Source organism: Mytilus galloprovincialis, chromosome 11 (assembly GCF_965363235.1).
Source record: "Mytilus galloprovincialis chromosome 11, xbMytGall1.hap1.1, whole genome shotgun sequence".
Taxonomy (NCBI): domain Eukaryota; kingdom Metazoa; phylum Mollusca; class Bivalvia; order Mytilida; family Mytilidae; genus Mytilus; species Mytilus galloprovincialis.
Genome location: NC_134848.1, coordinates 6,816,367 through 6,839,078, shown reverse-complemented (window position 1 = coordinate 6,839,078; position 22,712 = coordinate 6,816,367). Strand labels below are relative to the sequence as shown.

At 33.0% G+C, this 22,712-nt stretch overlaps 1 protein-coding gene across 1 annotated transcript in view; it reads left to right on the top strand.

Annotated features, from left to right (window-relative positions):
• Positions 1-6,524: 6,524 nt before the first annotated feature.
• LOC143051537 (uncharacterized) overlaps positions 6,525-22,712 on the top strand; it is a 37,174-nt gene continuing 20,986 nt past the window's right edge. The window contains exons 1-5 of the mRNA XM_076224430.1: positions 6,525-6,596; positions 12,761-13,003; positions 13,471-13,950; positions 17,347-17,453; positions 20,581-21,034. Coding sequence (XP_076080545.1) covers positions 6,527-6,596; positions 12,761-13,003; positions 13,471-13,950; positions 17,347-17,453; positions 20,581-21,034 — 1,354 coding nt within the window. The 5' untranslated portion in view covers positions 6,525-6,526. The remainder of the gene's footprint in view (positions 6,597-12,760; positions 13,004-13,470; positions 13,951-17,346; positions 17,454-20,580; positions 21,035-22,712) is intronic.

Here is a 22,712-nt window from a genome sequence, read left to right as displayed (position 1 = left end):
ACCAATCAACCAAGATGGCCGCCATGGCTAAAAATAGAACATAGGGGTAAAATGCAGTTTTTGGCTTATAACTCAAAAACCAAACCATTTAGAGCAAATCTGACTGATATTAAATTGTTTGTCAGGTCAAGATCTACCTGCCCTGAAATTTTTAGATGAGTTGGACAACTGGTTGTTTGGTTGCTGCCCCTGAATTGGTAATGTTAAGGAAATTTTGCTGTTTTTGGTTATTATCTTAAATATTATTATAGATAGAGATAAACTGTAAACTGCAAAAATGTTCAGCAAAGTAAGATTTACAAATAAGTCAACAGGACCAAAATGATTAGTTGACCCCTTTAGGAGTTATTGAGCTTTATAGTCAATTTTTAACCATTTTTCTTAAATCTATGTAATCTTTTACAAAAATCTTCTCCTCTGAAACTACTGGGCCAAATAAAATCAAACTTTGCTACAATCATCATTTGGGTATCTTGTATAAAAATTGTGTCCGTTGACCCGACCAATCAACCAAGATGGCCGCCATGGCTAAAAATAGAACATAGGGGTAAAATGCAGTTTTTGGCTTATAACTCCAAAACCAAAGCATTCAGAGCAAATCTGACAGCGATTAAATTGTTTATCAGGTCAAGATCTACTTGCCCTGAAATTTTTAGATGAATTGGACAACTGGTTGTTGGGTTGCTGCCCCTGAATTGGTAATTTTAAGGAAATTTTGCTGTTTTTGGTTATTATCTTGAATATTATTATAGATAGAGATAAACTGTAAACTGCAAAAATGTTTACCAAAGTAAGATTTACAAATAAGTCGACAGGACCAAAATGGTCAGTTGACCCCTTTAGGAGTTATTGCCCTTTATAGTCAATTTTTAACCATTTTTCGGAAATCTATGTAATCTTATACAAAAATCTTCTCCTCTGAAACTACTGGGCCAAACAAAATCAAACTTAACCACAATCATCATTGAGGCATCTTGTATAAAAATTGTGTCCGGTGACCCGACCAATCAACCAAGATGGCCGCCATGGCTAAAAATACAACATTGGGGTAAAATGCAGTTTTTGGCTTATAACTCAAAAATCAAAGCGTTTAGAGCAATCTGTCATGGGATTTAATTGTTTATCAGGTCAAGATCTACCTGCCCTGAAATTTTAAGATGAATTGGACAACTGGTTGTTGGGTTGCTGCCCCTGAATTGGTAATTTTAAGGAAATTTTGCTGTTTTTGGTTATTATCTTGAATATTATTATAGATAGAGATAAACTGTAAACTGCAAAAATGTTCACCAATGTAAGATTTACAAATAAGTCAACAGAACCAAAATGGTCAGTTGACTCCTTTAGGAGTTGTTGCCTTTTATAGTCAATCTTTAACCATTTTTTCGTAAATCTATGTAATCTTTTACAAAAATCTTCTCCTCTGAAACTACTGGGCCAAATAAAATCAAACTTGGCCACAATCATTATTGGGGTTTCTTGTATAAAAATTGTGTCCGGTGACCCGACCATCAACCAAGATGGCCGCCATAGCTAAAAATACAACATAGGGGTAAAATGCAGTTTTTGGCTTATAACTCAAAAATCAAAGCGTTTAGAGCAAATCTGACATCAGATTAAATTGTTTATCAGGTCAAGATCTACCTGCCCTGAAATTTTTAGATGAATTGGACAACTGGTTGTTGGGTTGCTGCCCCTGAATTGGTAATTTTAAGGAAATTTTGCTGTTTTTGGTTATTATCTTAAATAATATTATAGATAGAGATAAACTGTAAACTGCAAAAATGTTCAGCAAAGTAAGATTTACAAATAAGTCTGAAGGACCAAAATGGTCATTTGACCCCTTTAGGAGTTATTGCCCTTTATAATCGATTTTTAACCATTTTTCGTAAATCTATGTAATCTTTTACAAAAACCTTCTCCTCTGAAACTACTGGGCCAAATAAAATCAAACTTGGCCACAATCATCATTGGGGTATCTAGTATAAAAATTGTGTCCGGTAACCCGACCAATCAACCAAGATGGCTGCCATAGCTAAAAATAGAACATAGGGGTAAAATGCAGTTTTTGGCTTATAACTCAAAAACCAAACCATTTAGAGCAAATCTGACATGGATTAAATTGTTTATCAGGTCAAGATCTACCTGCCCTGAAATTTTTAGATGAGTTGGACAACTGGTTGTTGGGTTGCTGCCCCTGAATTGGTAATTTTAAGGAAATTTTGCTGTTTTTGGTTATTATCTTAAATATTATTATAGATAGAGATAAACTGTAAACTGCAAAAATGTTCAGCAAAGTAAGATTTACAAATAAGTCAACAGGACCAAAATGGTTAGTTGACCCCTTTAGGAGTTATTGCCCTTTATAGTCAATTTTTAACCATTTTTCTTAAATCTATGTAATCTTTTACAAAAATCTTCTTCTCTGAAACTATTGGGCCAAATAAAATCAAACTTTGCCACAATCATCATTGGAGTATCTAGTTTCAAATTTGTGTCCGTTGACCCGACCAATCAACCAAGATGACCGCCATGGCTAAAAATAGAACATAGGAGTAAAATGCAGTTTTTGGCTCATAACTCAAAAACCAAAGCATTTAGAGCAAATCTGATAGGGGTTGATATTGTTTATCAGGTCAAGATCTATCTGCTCTAAAATTTTCAGATGAATTGGACAGGTGGTTAGTAGGTTGCTGCCCCTGAATTGGTAATTTTAAGGAAATTTTGCCTTTTTATGCCCCACCTACGATAGTAAAGGGGCATTATGTTTTCTGGTCTGTGCATCCGTTCGTCCGTCTGTTCGTTCGTCCGTCCGTCCGTCTGTTCGTTCGTCCGTCTGTCCCGCTTCAGGTTAAAGCTTTTGGTCAAGGTAGTTTTTGATGAAGCTGAAGTCCAATCAACTTGAAACTTACTACACTTGTTGCTTATGTTATGATCTTTCTGATTTTCAGACCAAATTTGACTTTTGACCCCAATTTCGAGGTCCACGGAACATAGAAAATGAAAGTGGAAGTTTCAGGTTAAAGTTTTTGGTCACAGTAGTTTTTGATGAAGCTGAAGTCCAATCAAATTGAAACTTAGTACACATGTTGCTTATGACATGATCTTTCTAATTTTAATGCCAAATTAGATTATTTTCCCAATTTCACGGTCCATTGAACATGGAAAATGATAGTGCGAGTGGGGCATCCGTGTACTTTGGGCACATTCTTGTTTGTTATTATCTTGAATATTATTATAGATAGAGATAAACTGTAAACAGCAATAATTTACAGCAAAGTAAGACCTAAAAATAAGTCAACATGACCAAAATGGTCAATTGACCCCTAAGGAGTTATTGCCCTTTATGGTAAATTTATAACAATTTTCATAAAATTTGTAAATTTTTACTAACATTTTCCACTGGGCCAATCCTTATAGATAGGGATAATTGTACGCAGCAAGAATGTTCAGTAAAGTAAGATCTACAAACACATCACCATCACCAAAACACAATTTTGTCATGAATCCATCTGTGTCCTTTGTTGAATATTCACATAGACCAAGGTGAGCGACACAGGCTTTGTAGAGCCTCTAGTTTGTCATTAGCTTCCTGTCTCCTTAGTATATACATCTTATCACCTTCGCTTATGTGTCATCAGCTTCCTGTCTCCTTCGTATATACATCTCATCACCTTCTCTTATGTGTCACCAGCTTCCTGTCTCCTTAGTATATACATCTCATAACCATCTTTTATGTAAACATAATATGTATCTCTGTGCGGAGAAGTTGATTTACATCTTTATGCAAATATATAATAATCATATATTAAAACAAAAATCACATCTTTACAAAATGTTTAGTATGCTGTCAACCTGTGTATAGATTTTAAACCTTTCAGTATGTAGCGGGTAGACAAAGCAACCTACATAGATAAAACCTCTATGAGATGAGTAAACTCAGTAACATTAAATTTCCTGTACAACCTTTTTAAAATACATACATTGGTGACCTTGTGCTGTTGTCTGCTCTATTGTCAGGTTGTTGTCTCTTTGGCACATTCCCCATTCTCAAAAATAAATCAATTGTATCATCATTCAGTGTGCTGTTAATTTTACTCACGTGCAATATGGCATGGAAGGAAAAAAAATTACTGTAGCGATTAAACATGTGGTAAAGATGTCAGACTACAAATTTATTCAGTACAATTTAGAATGTAAAGTTCTATATTAATAAAATTAACGGTACAGTGTTCTAGGATTTTTTTGGCACCTTGACTTACCACGGGTAAGATCAATAAAAAATTACTTACCCACATCTAAAAGTTAAATCCGCCAACCAATGTGGACGGCGCAAAGCATACCCCCTGGTCCTTTTTTCAACATCATACAGTTTGTCTCTCTGCTTTTTGTCAAGTTTGGGCTTTTTTGGTGGGGGTGATGCTTGATTTATATCGTTTAGCCTTTTTGAAGTAAATCCAAACTTATGCAAACTCATGATCTACAGATTCAGTTTGAATTTTCCGCCATAATAACTTTGAATATTGTAATTTACTGAACAAAGCTGGATTCGGATACGATTGAATTTTGTACAAAATTAAAAAAAAAAACGATTTCTTACTAAATTTGACAAATATGTTATAGTTATTACTATGTCATTTATTAAGAGCTATAATAAATGCAACTGTAAGTTTATTTTCCTCCGATGACAAGAAAAAAAATCGTTTATGTCCCGATTTAAGCACCAGTTATCAATCCGGATTTTCCGATTTTACAGACACCGTGACCGACTTTAAGAATGATAGGAGAAGAATGTGGTCTCTTTTGCGCTTGATTACACCTAGTAAACGAGTGCTTGAATAAAAGCGCCGATAGACATCGACAAAATCTTCGATCTTTTATCAAAGTTTTTTCTCGTGATTTAATAAAAATTAAAAGCAGATATGGGAAAATTGAAGAGGACTAGGTTTTTCGGCTTCCCCGAACTTGAAAATTGACTTACCACCGGGTGACAAAGGCTAAAAAATGACTTACCTGTTGTCCTAATCCACTTACCCCGGGTAACGGGTAATGGGAATCCTAGAACACTGCGCCGGTACCAATTTTCTTGCACCAGATGCGCATTTCGACAATACATGTCTCTTCAGTGATGCTCGTGACCAAAATATTTGAAAACCAAAGCTTATATAAAAGACCAAGACCTATATAATCCAAAAGGTCCAAAAAGTATAGCCAAATCCGTGAAAGGTTTAAACTAGTCCTTCCCTTAAAAAGTATATAGTGCTTTTGATGTCATTGTTACTTAAACTACATGAACTAACAAAAATATTTGCAGAAATGGAACTTTTGGTGAAAAGAAATATATTTAAACCATTTGTAAGCCCCACCTACGATAGTAGAAGGGCATTATGTTTTCTGGTCTGTTCGTCTGTTCGTTTGTCCTGCTTCATGTTAAAGTTGTTGGTCAAGGTAGTTTTTGATGAAGTCCAATCAACTCTAGTAGTACACATGTTCCCTATGATATGATCATTATAATTATAATGCCAAATTAAAGTATTGACCCCAATTTCATGGTCCACTGAACATGTCAAATGATAGTGGGAATGGGGCATCTATGTACTATGGACACATTTTTGTTAGACATAATTTACTTGTTCATGAGTTCAATGGAGTTTGCATTAAAAAAAAATGAGGATTAATGCCCTTCATACTATATTCATACTATATTCATTTAAGAATTCTTGAATAACCAGGGGCTATGTTTAGTATTTACCTTCGGCCGTTGGTATTTGACTACAAGATATTTAACATGAATTAGACTTGGCAGGTAGTAAAAAGCAGAATTTTTGCATTTTTCATGCAATTAAACAATTGCAGAAATAAAAACAAATATAGTAACACCTACTTTAAAAAATTATGCATTTTCTCCATTATCAGATTATGGTTGATAACACCACTGTTTTTAAACTTGGCAATAGCCAAGATAGCTGCTTCTGAAAAAAAACCAAAAAAATAAAATAGAAATATAAAATATCTAAAAAGGGACAGATCATTTGAAACTTTTAGTAAAATTTCATTTGTCGTCTCTGTTTTTGGTTATTCAGATTAATGACCCCAATCCCCGTAACACAACCATGTATGTGGTCTTTTAGTACGGTGCCTGCCTCAAATGCCAGGTAGTGTGGGTTGTATCACCAGATTGGTCGAACCAACAACTTACCTTTTCCATAAAGACTGGTTGTCAGAATAATGTGTCTGACGTGTGTATTTCTTCATCTTATAAGCATTTCCAAACATAATGTGCAAATTATTGGCCAATTTGAAATTGTTCTTACAATATTTATTTTCAGTGGCAAAAATGGGCCTTTAAAATATATGTATGATAAAAAAGAAAATGTGGTATCGATTGCCAATGAAACAACTCTTCAAAAGAGACAGAAATTAACAATGATAGGTCACTCTACGGCCTTCAATGAAGCTTTTTGACAAGTTTTCACATGAGGCATGATAGTTTATTACCATATTACATGTTTTTCTTTTGTAGACTGTCATGTCAAAGACACCTCCAGAAGTTACTCCTGACACCCAATCACAGGAACCTGCAGCACCAGTAGTTGGATGTAATCATCTAATAATAATTTTTCAGATACTAATAATAATAATTAATTACTTGTTTCTAAAATATGGAAACCTCGATGTGTGCTTAAAATGACGTTTCTATCATTTCTACTGGTTCATCTCACAAGGCAATCATCTAATGTTAATTTTTATATATACTGGCTGGATTGATGTATAGTTTCTTATTTCTAACCTTTGTTTAGTATCATAGCTTGGCACAGGTGCATCCATATGACCCTGAAGTGCTACTGGAATACTATGGTTACAATAAGAAGACTAACATATCAACATATCACCAGACTCAAACATCAACACATCGACATATTGACACACTTACATATCAAAATATAACAAGACTCATACATCAACACATTGACATATTGACACACTAACATATCAACATATCACCAGACTCAAACATCAACACATTGACATATTGACACACTTACATGTCAACATATAACCAGACTCAAACATCAACACATTGACATATTGACACACTTACATATCAACATATAACCAGATTCATACATCAACACATTAACATATTGACACACTTACATATCAACATATAACCAGACTCATACATCAACACATTGACATCTTGACACACTTACATATCAACATATAACGAGACTCAAACATCAACATATAACCAGACTCAAACATCAACACATTGACATATTGACACACTTACATATCAACATATAACCAGACTCATACATCAACACATTGACCTCTTGACACACTTACATATCAACATATCACCAGACTCATACATCAACACATTGACATATTGACACACTTACATATCAACATATAACCAGATTCATACATCAACACATTGACATATTGACACACTTACATAACAACATATAACCAGACTCAAACATCAACACATTGACATATTGACATACTTATATATCAACATATTACCAGACTCAAACATCAACACATTGACATATCAACATATAACCAGACTCAAACATCAACACATTGACATATCAACATATAACCAGACTCAAACATCAACACATTGACATATTGACACACTTACATATCAACATATAACCAGACTCAAACATCAACACATTGACATATTGACACACTTACATATCAACATAAAACCAGACTCATACATCAACACATTGACATATTGACACACTTAAATATCAACATATAACCAGACTCATACATCAACACATTGACATACAGACACTGACATATCAACATATAACCAGACTCAAACAGCAACACATTGACATATTGACACACTTAAATATCAACATATAACCAGACTCAAACATCAACACATTGACATATTGACACACTCACATATCAACATATAACCAGACTCATACATCAACACATTGACATATTGACACACTAACATATCAACATATAACCAGACTCAAACATCAACAAATTGACATATTGACACACTTATATATCAACATATTACCAGACTCAAACATCAACACATTGACATATTGAAACACTTATATATCAACATATAACTAGTTTCAAACTTCAACACATTGACATATTGACAAACTTACATATCAACATATAACCAGACTCAAACATCAACACATTAACATATTGACACACTTATATATCAACATATTACCAGACTCAAACATCAACACATTGACATATTGAAACACTTATATATCAACATATAACCAGATTCATACATCAACACATTGACATATTGACACACTTAAATATCAGCATATAACCAGACTCAAACATCAACACATTGATATAATGACACACTGACATATCAACATATAACCAGATTCATACATCAACACATTGATATAATGACACACTGACATATCAACATATAACCAGATTCATACATCAACACATTGATATAATGACACACTGACATATCAACATATAACCAGACTCATACATCAACACATTGATATAATGACACACTGACATATCAACATATAACAAGATTCATACATCAACACATTGATATAATGACACACTTACATATCAACATATAACCAGACTTATACATCAACACATTGACATATTGACACACTTACATATCAACATATAACCAGACTCAAACATCAACACATTGACATATTGACACACAGACGTATCAACATAAAACCAGATTCATACATCAACACATTGACATATTGACACACTGACGTATAAACATATAACCAGACTCAAACATCAACACATTGACATATTGACACACTTACATATCAACATAAAACCAGACTCAAACATCAACACATTGACATATTGACACACTTACATATCAACATATAACCAGACTCAAACATCAACACATTGACATACAGACACACTTGCATATCAACATAAAACCAGACTCAAACATCAGCACATTGACATATTGACACACTTACATATCAACATATAACCAGACTCAAACATCAACACATTGACATATTGACACACTGACATATCAACATATAACCAGACTCAAACATCAACACATTGACATATTGACACACTAACATCAACATATAACCAGACTCAAACATCAACACATGACATATTGACACACTAATATATCAACATATAAACAGACTCATACATCAACACATTGACATATTGACACACTAACATATCAACATATAACCAGACTCATACATCAGCATATTGACATATTGACACACTTACATATCAACATATAACCAGATTCAAACATCAACACATTGACATATTGACACACTTACATATCAACATATAACCAGACTCAAACATCAACACATTGACATATTGACACACTGACATATCAACATATAACCAGACTCAAACATCAACACATTGACATATTGACACACTTACATATCAACATATAACCAGATTCAAACATCAACACATTGACATATTGACACACTTACATATCAACATATAACCAGACTCAAACATCAACACATTGACATATTGACACACTAACATCAACATATAACCAGACTCAAACATCAGCACATTGACATATTGACACACTTACATATCAACATATAACCAGATTCAAACTTCAACACATTGACATATTGACACACTTACATATCAACATATAACCAGACTCAAACATCAACACATTGACATATTGACACACTTACATATCAACATATAACCAGATTCAAACATCAACACATTGACATAATGACACACTAACATATCAACATATAACCAGACTTAAACATCAACACATTGACATATTGACACACTAACATCAACATATAACCAGACTCAAACATCAGCACATTGACATATTGACACACTAACATATCAACATATAACCAGACTCAAACATCAACACATTGACATATTGACACACTAACATATCAACATAAAACCAGACTCAAACATCAACACATTGACATATTGACACACTAACATCAACATATAACCAGACTCATACATCAGCACATTGACATATTGACACACTAACATATCAACATATAACCAGACTCAAACATCAACACATTGACATATTGACACACTTACATATCAACATAAAACCAGACTCAAACATCAGCACATTGACATATTGACACACTTACATATCAACATATAACCAGATTCAAACATCAACACATTGACATATTGACATACTTACATATCAACATATCACCAGACTCAAACATCAACACATTGACATATTGACACACTTATATATCAACATATTACCAGACTCAAACATCAACACATTGACATATTAAAACACTTATATATCAACATATAACCAGATTCATATATCAACACATTGACATATTGACACACTTAAATATCAGCATATAACCAGACTCAAACATCAACACATTGATATAATGACACACTGACATATCAACATATAACCAGATTCATACATCAACACATTGATATAATGACACACTGACATATCAGCATATAACCAGATTCATACATCAACACATTGACATATTGACACACTTACATATCAACATATAACCAGACTCATACATCAACACATTGACATATTGACACACTTACATATCAACATATCACCAGATTCAAACATCAACACATTGACATATTGACATACTAACATATCAACATATAACCAGACTCAAACATCAACACATTGACATATTGACACACTTACATATCAACATATAACCAGACTCAAACATCAACACATTGACATATTGACACACTTACATATCAACATATAACCAGACTCATAAATCAACACATTGACATATTGACACACTAACATATCAACATATAACCAGATTCAAACATCAACACATTGACATATTGACATACTAACATATCAACATATAACCAGACTCAAACATCAACACATTGACATATTGACACACTAACATATCAACATATAACCAGACTCATACATCAACACATTGACATATTGACACACTTACATATCAACATATAACCAGACTCAAACATCAACACATTGACATATTGACACACTTACATATCAACATATAACCAGATTCAAACATCAACACATTGACATATTGACATACTAACATATCAACATATAACCAGACTCAAACATCAACACATTGACATATTGACACACTGACGTATCAACATAAAACCAGATTCATACATCAACACATTGACATATTGACACACTGACGTATCAACATAAAACCAGATTCATACATCAACACATTGACCTATTGACACACTTACATATCAACATATTACCAGATTCAAACATCAACACATTGACATATTGACACACTAACATATCAACATATAACCAGACTCAAACATCAACACATAGACATATTGACACACTAACATATCAACATATAACCAGACTCAAGCATCAAACCATTGAATATTGACACACTGACATATCAACATATTACCAGACTCAAACATCAACACGTTGACATATTGACACACTGAGAGATCAACATCTTACCAGACTCAAACATCAACACATTGACACACTGACAGATCATCATCTTACCAGCCTATAACATCAATACATTGACATATTGACACACTGACATATCAACATATTCCCTGACTCAAACATCAACACATTGACATATTGACACACTGAGTATCAACATCTTACCAGAATCGAACATAAATACATTGGCAGATGAACACATTTACAGACTCATACATTGACAGATCTACACATTAACAGACTGAAACATTTGCATATCGACAAATTTACACACTGACAAATCAACACATTAACAGACTAAAATATTCACACGTCGACATATTGACACATTGACAGGATCATACATCAATACATAGGCATATAGACACTCTTCACATATTGAACCACAAACATATTGAAAAACGCATACATTAACTCATTAACATATTGACACACTGACAAATCAACACGTTAACTAACAGTCTCTAACATCCACAAGTTGACATTACGACACATTAACAGACTCAAACAGCAACACATTGGCATATTGACACAATGACAGATGCACACTATAACAGATTAATAAATCTACACATGACATATCAACACATCAACATATAAACACATTTACATACTAAAACATAAACATTAATACAACGACATACTGACAAATCAACCCATTAACAGATTCTAACATCAACGCATTAACACACTGATATATCAATACATTAACACTCATACATCGACACATAAACGTATTGACACACTGACATATTTACTAAAATTTCAGACTCATACATACATCTTGACATATTGGCACACTAACAGATCAAGAAATTAACAGACTCGTACATCAACATGTAGACATATCAACACACTTATAAATTAACACATTAACAGATATATTCATCCAAACAGAGATATCGACAAACTGACATTTTAACACATTATCATGCAGATTCATACATCGACACATAGACATATTGACACACTGAAATTTCAACACATTAACATATTAAAACACTAACAATTTAACACATTAACAGACTTCTACATCATTACACCAATAATTCAATACATAAACAGGCTAATACATCAACACATATCCATAAAGACATTCTGACATATTTAACACTTTGTCATATCGAAAAGATGACATATCAACATATTAACCAACAAATGAGGAAAAATTATCTATGAGTTTGTGTATGGATACATTTTTTTTCACAACAGAAACACATCAAAACTTTCCATTTTTTTTTTTTTTAGATTCCATCGGAAAAGGTCAACAGTCTGCCATGTTAAATCGTTTATATGGGAAGGGCAGCTATGAATCATTTGATATGAGATGTATGGTAACCGGCCAATTTTCTGTTGGGAAATCGACTCTTGTGAAGCTGTTAGCTGGAGAAATTATACCTGATGGTCGACACCCGACTGATGGGATTTCTCTGGTAGAAGGTCGCTGTGGCCTCGATGTTCAGACAAAAGAATGGATTCTTGTTGATCCAGGTGAGAAAGAGCACAAGTAGAATATCTGACCACATTAAAAAAATCTATTGCATGGACTGCCCTATCAGCAGACATGTTATAGTACTGATTTAAATAGTTTCTCATTGTAGCCATTTTTTTGTGCCTTCTATTCACGCACCATATTAATTCAATATCAAATCTGATTTGTGTATGAAAATCTTGACATTTTACTAATCTTATTAGAAAGATGTTAAGGTTTTATATTTTGAAATTGAATTTAAATGTTAAAATTATTCAATGAATTAACATTATTTTCCATATTCAATAATGTCATCAATCAATCAGTTAAAATATGACTCTTTAAAATGTCTTAATAGCATTATGTTACACCTGATAGGATTTCATTCTAATCTTAATTACTGATTTTTCTTACATTCTTCACTTCGTTTTGACAGCCTGCAGCCGATTTTGATTTGATTTGCCTGATGTATTAAATATAATTTCAGACTCTTTTAATGCCCTGGATGTTGTGTACAGTAAGGTTTTAATGACCTCTCTGGAAGAAGAGGAGGAGAGTGAACTAACCAAAAAAGCTTCAGATACAAGCCCAACTGGTTATGCCAAAGCTACACTTTCCTCTTTGCCCTCAGAACAGTCTGCAGCAGCACAATCTCTACCATCTATGAAATCCTCCAATGTGCCTCACACGGTAAAACAGATGGAAAAGAAAATGAGAACAAGAATGACAAAAGAAGAAATAAGAAAGAAAATGGAAAAGTTCCTCAAAAGTGGAAAATATAAGATGAAAGTTGGACGTCTTATCTTCTGGGATTTTGGTGGACAATATGTTTATCTAACAACACATCAGACCTTCATGACGTTCCGGGCATTGTTTCTTGTAGTATTTGATGGGAGCAAAGATTTGCATGAACAGGTCCCTGATGTGATGTGTTTTCCAGGGCAGCACATGACACCAACGCCAGCAGGTAATGTGCATGTTATTTACACTCAGATAATGCAAACAGGATACATTTCTATGACAGCAAGGTGATAGTTCAAAAAAACAATTGAAATTGTCTAAATATTTAAGCCAATCTAAATGTTTACGTAACTTGTTTACATTGCCACTTTGAGCTTGTCACAAACTACAATATTAACCTTAAAATATGTCTCACATTTTGAAACATTGATATGAGGTAAGACAATAATATTTATCAAAGATACCAGGTTTGAATTTTTGTACGTCGGAAAGTGCTTTAGATTTTTGAATCAGTAAATTCTCACAAAAAAGGAGCTGATGATTTTATCATAAGCATGAACAGAGTGTTGCATTTATTGACAGACAACATTATATTTTTGCGGTCATATATTGGTATGAAGTTGGCGTCGTTGTCGTCGTCCGAAGACATATTGGTTTTTGCACAATAAATTAAGTTTAAGAAATGGATCTCTATGAAATATTACCATAAGGTTCAATACCACAAAAGGAAGGTTGGGTTTGATTTTGGGGGTTATGGTACCAACATTTAAGGAAATAGGGGCCAAAAATAAGCATTTTTGTAACTTCCAGACAATAACTTGTGTGTTAGTGTATGGATCTCTCTGACATTGTACCACAAGGTTCCATATCACAAAGGAAATGCTGGGATTGATGTTAAAGGTAATTGCCTCAAAATTTTTGGAATTAGCGGCCAAAAAGGGTAAAAAAAAACATGCATTTTTCTAGTTTCAGGACAATAACTTTTGTGTAAGTGTATGGATCTTTCTGAAATCATACTACAAGGTTCCATATCACAAAGGGAATGCTGGGTTTGAGTTTTGGGGCAGTTGCCCTAAATGTTTAGGAATTTGGGACCAAAAAAGGACACAAAAAAGCTTTTTTTCTAGTTTCCAGACAATAACTTGTGTTCAGGTGTATGGATCTCTCTGAAATTGTACTGCAAGGTATTATACCACAAAGGGAAGGCTGGGATTGAGTTTGGGGTGATGAATCATAAGGGGTTCAAAAAAATTGGGGGGGGGGGGATTTTTTTTTCTGTTTTTTTTTTTTTTTTTTTTTTTTTTATTTTAATTTGTTTATTTCTGATATATATATATATATATAAAAGCAAATAATAATGATATGGCAGGAGATACACACCAAACAGGATATGTGAATTATTATATTAAGTATTGTGCAATAGCAAGAAATTTTCAATTGCACAGTATTGCGCTATAGCAAGAAATCTTCAATTGCACAGTATTGCACAATAGCAAGAAATCTTCAATTGCACAGTATTGTAGGTGTGATCTGACCTTAACCTCATTTTCATTTCATTGAGTTTTAGTATTTTTCTAATATACTGAACGGCTTTAGAAACGCAACACTCGTTTTGTTGATTTGTTTTTACCAAATCTTGTTTGATTCTCTTATAACTTCTGTCCATGCTTATCATACTTCTTTTTTCTTACAAAAAATCAAAATCTGACTTACCTGTGGTTATTGAACATACCGAATATTTAAGTCGCACGAATTTCTTAAAGCAAAATTTTGGACCCATGAAAGATTGTTTCAGTTTTTTTTTGCTTTGTCAAACAGTTCTTTAAATCCTTTGCCTCACTTAATTCAGTTTAAAAGGTTGCATCCCCATTTTGCCAAGACTGCGAAATAAATAACTGAATTATCCCTTAAGAATACTGCAAACATGAAAACATAAACGTGCTGCAACCATACGTTATAACTTCAGAAACTCGTCCTACTGTCCTTCCGACAACGAAACAAGTAGACCAGATTTGTTTCTAGCCATCAATGAACAGATCAACGTGTAGTGACAATGAAACGTCAACAGAATTTGAATACGCAACGTCATTTGCCAGACATGTTTACGGCCGCAACGTCAACTGCTAATCAAATTGCCGAGTGTCATTGAGTACAGATTCATGCCATAAATGTTTCCCATAAACTGAATTACCAAAGAATCGAATGAAGGAAAACCTTAAAAGCCGTCAAGTTCCAACTGCATAATTGCCAAAAGCAATTAATGGGTCGAACAAATGCAAAATCAGAAGGTGTAAAACAGAACCTAAAACGTGTCAGACAGTATTTGTTGACCTCTCTGACAATCATTTTGGCGTTTGTAACAGGCAGTCTTCTCTTTTGACGGTGACACATTCATTCAAAAACAACATAACAATAATCTAGTGTTGCGTTTCTAAAGCCGGTCAGTATACTATATGTAATAGGTCAACTATATTTGGTGTATGATAATATTTTATGATGTACATGTCAGTCTCCATGTATCATCTGACCTTGACCTTATTTTCATGGATCATTGATCAATGTTAAGTTTTCATGGTTAAGTTTGTTTCTTAGATACTATAAGCAATAGTTCGACTATATTTAATGCATAGATTGATTGTACGGTGTACATGTCTGCCTGGCATGGTTCATCTGACCTTGACCTCCTTTTCATGGTTCATTGGTCAATGTTAAGTTTTCTTGGTCATATCTATAAATAAACTGTTTCCAAAACTTTTGAATTTTTGAAATACTAAGGCTTTTCTACCTCAGGAATAGATTACCATGGATGTATTTGGCAAAACTTTCAGGAATTTTGGTCCTCAATGCTCTTCAACCTCGTACTTTATTTGGCCTTTTTAACTTTTTTGGATTCAAGCGTCACTGATGAGTCCTTTGCAGACAGACTGGTCAACTACATTTAGTGAATTGAATGATTGTTAGGAGTACATGTATTTCTGTATAGTTTATCTGACCTTGACCTCATTTTCTTGGATCATGCTAAGTTTTTGTGATAGTTGTAGTAAAACTTTATATTTAGAACTATCAACATAATATAAATGGTTAGTAAAGAAGGCGAGAAATTTCAGTGTGTGCACTATTGTTGTTATTCCTTAATTCTATTTTTGTTAAAACTTTGTGTTAAATAGCAGCAAAACAAATGTTATCCTTACTTGTGTCAAAATATGTTTATTTGTTGTAAAAGTAAGATAATCAATGTATTGTCAAATTCATGGCCTAGTCATTAAGCAATGTTAAAAAAATGTTTTCCTATAGAAAGTCAGATTGTTTTATAATGAGTAAACCAAAAAACATATTTAATGTTAGAATGTTTACATACTGATTTCTCAAAATATATACCCAAAGACTAAAAATTATAGTTTTGATGAATTTTTTCTTCATACACCATCCAGATTTATTTTCTTATATGTTATGCCTAAAAAAGTAAGTAGGGGAATGGAATTACTTGTTAAATTTGGTCATGAATTTGTATTCCATCTGCTTCCTTTGTTTAATATTCACATAGACCAAGGTGAGAGACACAGGCTCTTTAGAGCCTCTAGTTTATACTTTTTTTATGACAGATTTTGATTTTATTTTGTAGTATTCTTGCAATATTGGGTCAATTCCATCCTGACCTATTGTAAGGTTGTATATGCAGGCATACCAAAAATCTTGTTTGTTGCCACTCACAAGGACAAAGTACCAATGGTGAGTGATCTTATGTTAGAAATATAGTAGTAAGTTATTGCCATTTGAAACACTTGAAAAATGTGTAAAAACTGCTTACATAATGATAATATGCCCATATGTCTTAACTTGACCAAACTTCGTATAAAGCTACACTCTCGGTATGATATTGGTTAGCATTTGTATTAATATTCAATTTGATATATCTCATTGTCATGGAGATTCTTTGCCGTGTCACTCTCGGTCATTGTCTATTGAGTTTAAACAGTTGCTCAGTTTAAATGTAAAAGTTTGTATTTTCTTTGCCGTGTCACTCTTGGTCATGGTCTATTGAGTTTAAACAGTTGCTCAGTTTAAATGTAAAAGTTTGTATTTTCTTTGCCGTGTCACTCTCGGTCATGGTCTTTTGAGTTTAAACAGTTGCTCAGTTTAAATGTAAAAGTTTGTATTTTCTTTGCCGTGTCACTCTCGGTCATGGTCTATTGAGTTTAAACAGTTGCTCAGTTTAAATGTAAAAGTTTGTATTTTCTTTGCAGTGTCACTCTCGGGCATGGTCTATTGAGTTTAAACAGTTGCTCAGTTTAAATGTTAAACATGTTAAAGTTTGTATTTTCTTTTTAAGTCAGTTTTATTTCAACAAACATGTTGACAATATGAAAGTTTAGAATTTAGTGGTACTGCACCATATGCACATCTTAACAATAAATGTCTCTTAAGTGATGTTAGAGGCCAAACTATTTGAAATTCCAAAACCTAATACAAATGTTGATGAGTTTGTGAAATAAAAGATTGTGACAGGGAATGCATGAGGACGATTCATGATTTGTTTTAAAATAAGTTCAATTTTTATCAACAAAAAATTGAAATTAAACAATATCCTTATGTTCATGCAAATACCCTCTTGAGCTGTTTTAGATTTATTGCCAACTTATTAATTGTGTCTTATTTTGTTTACTTGTGTTTCTTTACTAGGTAGGTAAAGTGAATTACCAAACAAAAATATCAGTAGCAAGTTTTTCTTTCAAAATACCCTTTTCATTGTATTCCCCTTTGGAATGTAAGATTTAACAACTGATAACAGTTTCAATCTGTTATCTTTGAAAGTATAAGATCTAGGTTAAAAGTGTGAAATTGACCTTTGAGAGAAGATGTATGTCACTTGAAAATTTGAGATAAATCTAATTGTAGAACGAGTTATGAATGATGGTGATGTCAACTTAACAGTCCTGTCGGATTTTAAGAAAGCTTTTGATGTAGTAGATCATGATATTCTCTGTAAAAAATTTGAAATTTATGGATTTGATGATACTGCTGTTTTTTTTTTAAAATCATATTTGAATGAAAGAACTCAACAAGTACAAATTGGTAATGCTCATTCTGAAAAACTTTATATCAAGTATGGTGTCCCCCAAGGCTCCATATTAGGCCCCCTTCTGTTTATATTACATATAAACGACCTTCCTTTTTATATGGAAAATTGTTTCACTGTTATATGCCGATGATTCAACTTTACATCTGTCTGGTAATTGTTATCAAACTCTACAGTCAAAGGTACAAAAAGATTTACATGGTGTAGAGGAATGGTGCAATGATGACAATATGTTCATCAATAAAAATAAAACAAAATATATGATTATTGGAATGAAGCAAAGAGCAATGCCACATTACAATGAGAGTTGTTTAACTATTAACAATCAAGTGATACAATCTTCCACATGCGAAAGTCTTTTAGGCATTAAAATTGACCCTTCCCTCACATGGACAAACCAAATTGATGTGATCTGCTCAAAAATATCCTCTAGACTATATCTACTATTAAAGATTAAAAAATTTCTAAATCTAAAATGCAGAAAAATATTCTATAATGGTTTTATCTTGCCACTAATTGATTATTGTTGTTTAGTGTGGAGTAGTTGTAGCAGTGAGGATTTACAAAGGATATTAAAATTACAAAAGAGAGCTGCTAGATTAATACTAGAAACCGACCCTTTCGCTCCTTCTTCGCCCTTATTCAAACACTTAAACTGGTTGACAGTTGAACAGAGAATAAAATATCACAAGTTTGTGATGACATTTAAGTGCATTAAAAATGATGCCCCATCATAACTTACTGACAAGTATCATTATGTTTCAGACAGAAATACATACCCCTTGAGAAATGCTGTTCAAGGAAACCTCATACTCCCTAAACCAAAAACAGAATTGTTAAAAAAATATGTTATGTATTCTAGACCGTTCATGTGGAATACTTTGCCAATACCGTGAAGAAATATTACAAATGTTAATTCTTTCAAATACAACATTTATAACAGATCATTTATTGAAATCAACCTAGCTGTATAAATAATATTAAAAACTGATTATGTCATCATGTTTATTTTTTCATCACATTTTATCAAGTTGTATTGAACATTATTATCATACTTGACTTTTTATACTAATGTATGCAATGTATATGTTTGCATTTTGTTTGATTTTTCATGATGAGGACCTCAGGGAAGATTAGCTAATTGTGTAAATAAAGGCAACAGTAGTATATCGCTGTTCAAACTCATAAATCCATGGACAAAAAACAAAATCGGGGTAACAAACTAAAACTGAGGGAAACACATAAATATAAGAGGAGAACAACGACACAACACTACAATATAACACAAACAGAAACGGACCAAGCATCAGACAAAATCCCACGAAAATAACAAATATAACATCAAAACCAAATACAAGAATTTGGGATAGACAAGTACCGTGACACGTCTTATCGCAATGTCAATTTACACTCAAAAATAAGAGAAAACAAACGACGCAACGTTAAATTGTAACACACACAGAAACGAACTATAATATAACAATGGCCATATTCCTGACTTGGTACAGGACATTTTTAAAGGAAAAAATGGTGGGTTGAACCTGGTTTTGTGGCATGCCAAACCTCGCACTTTAATGGCAATGTTAAATATAACATTGAAATGACAACATAATATTACAGGACTACAATACAAATAAATAGGAGAACGTATTAGACAAAGAACTCTCTTAAAGTATTGTTGTTGTTGTTATTCCACCATTGAAGATGCATTTAAATCACCAGGTGTGCGATACAGTATCTTTACAGTGTATTATTCTGTCAATTTTTTATGTTTAACAGGAGAATATTGAGACCAGACGTGAAGAGCTTTACAGAGGAATTGAGGAGTTGTTTGAAGACCACGAGGGAAAACATCATCTAGTCCTTAGACCTCTAATATTTGTCACTGCCAAAGATCAAGCCGACCCAGAAATAGAAGTTCTGAAGAAAACAATAACAGAACTTACATTCGACCACCCATGCTGGGGTGAAAGAATGCCCAATGCTTGTGTTCCACTAGAGCTAGAGATCGCTGAACTAGTGGCAGAAGGAAAACAAATAATGTCATTGGCTGAAGTTAAAGAATTAAATGCTATCAGCGAGGTGTCTGTCCTGTCCCCTGAGCAGTTGACTGATTTCCTACATTTTCATCATTCCCTGGGGAAGATTGTTTATTTCGATACCCCCCAGCTGAGAGATAATGTAATGATCAACCCTCTTCTTATGGTGGAAGTTATGAGATCTTTTATCACAGGTGTGTATGTATTTTCATTGTGTAGTGAATATAGATATTGCAGGTAAAAATTTTCCAATATCCAAAAAGTGTTTACCTACCTTTTATTAGAGCGTGACAGACTGTTTATAATATCCTATACTAATATTTATGTTGGTATGTGAGAACTTTTATGTCATATGATTAGTAAAAAGATTAATCTTTTTTTATCCACAGTGTTAAAAATTGTGAAATGCATGCAATTTTTTAACAGATTTCTGAATGAAAATGTTGTTTTTTAATTGGTGATGTACGGCAGCAGGCAACCGAGGAGTTTACTTAGATACTTAGATCAAATTTGAATTGTGTGGCGTCACTTTTATTATACTAGAGTTATGTCCCTTTAATTTATAAATGGGAAAATTGCTGAATATTTTGTTTCCATTTTCTTACTTAAGTTTGCCTCAACCAGAGACTTTCTATACTAACGGGACTCGTCTTTATTGATTTTAACTGATTACTCAGCCTCCTGTTTAAAGCTACCACCCAACAATAAACTTAGTTCTGATATACAATGCTAGTATACATGGTATATATTTGCGTACTTCACAGTACATTGTAATTGTATAATTATTATTAGTTGTATATATAAAATCTTATTTATAGCGATTTAAGATGACAAAAAATATAAGATTTTGAAAGAATGATGAAATATTTAACTGAGACGTATCGTTTTGAAGAACACCCCAGTTGTGTAAAATGGTTACCATATCACACAAGATGGCAGCCACTGAAAATTCAACGAACAAATTCCTCAAAGTTTAAAGATCAATATTTAAAAGACAAGAAATCTGTATATATAGTTTATTTGTAGTCATGTAAAATACTTTGTAAATGTGAAATGATTTGCTATAAAGTCAAGTGACATCAGCTACAGCCGAGATCAGTCTGATAATGTGTATAGATATCGTTATAAGTGACTAGTCCCGTTAGTATAGAAAGTCCCTGCCTCAACCAAACTTTATGAATTCTATACAAAATGCTTATTACCACTAAACAAAAATCAAGTTTGAATTGTGGTGCCTTCCCTTTTACCATTCTAGAGTTATGCTTCTTAGAAATGGAAACAATGCAGAATTTTTCGTTTCTGTTCTCTTTCTTAAGTTTACTTCATCAAAATTTTATGAAACTTAAATATAATATATTTTTTTTCAATTCAAACTGAAACTGATATTTATTTAGTATTAAGGTATCGGTATAACTATAGAACTAAATGGTTTCAAAATATTAGATATATTTGAACAATGCTAAAAAACTTTGAGAATGCAAGTAGTTCTATCCGTTATGAGTTGATTTCCAACACATTTATGTTTTGAGACAATGTGTAGTTTTATATATTTAAACTGAATGTCTTATACTAGGCTTTTTATACGACCGCAAATTTTGAAAAAATTTTCGTCGTATATTGCTATCACGTTGGCGTCGTCGTCGTCGTCGTTGTCGTCGTCGTCCGGCGTCCGAATACTTTTAGTTTTCGCACTCTAACTTTAGTAAAAGTGAATAGAAATCTATGAAATTTTAACACAAGGTTTATGACCATAAGAGAAAGGTTGGTATTGATTTTGGGAGTTTTGGTCCCAACATTTTAGGAATAAGGGGCCAAAAAGGGCCCAAATAAGCATTTTCTTGGTTTTCGCACCATAACTTTAGTTTAAGTTAA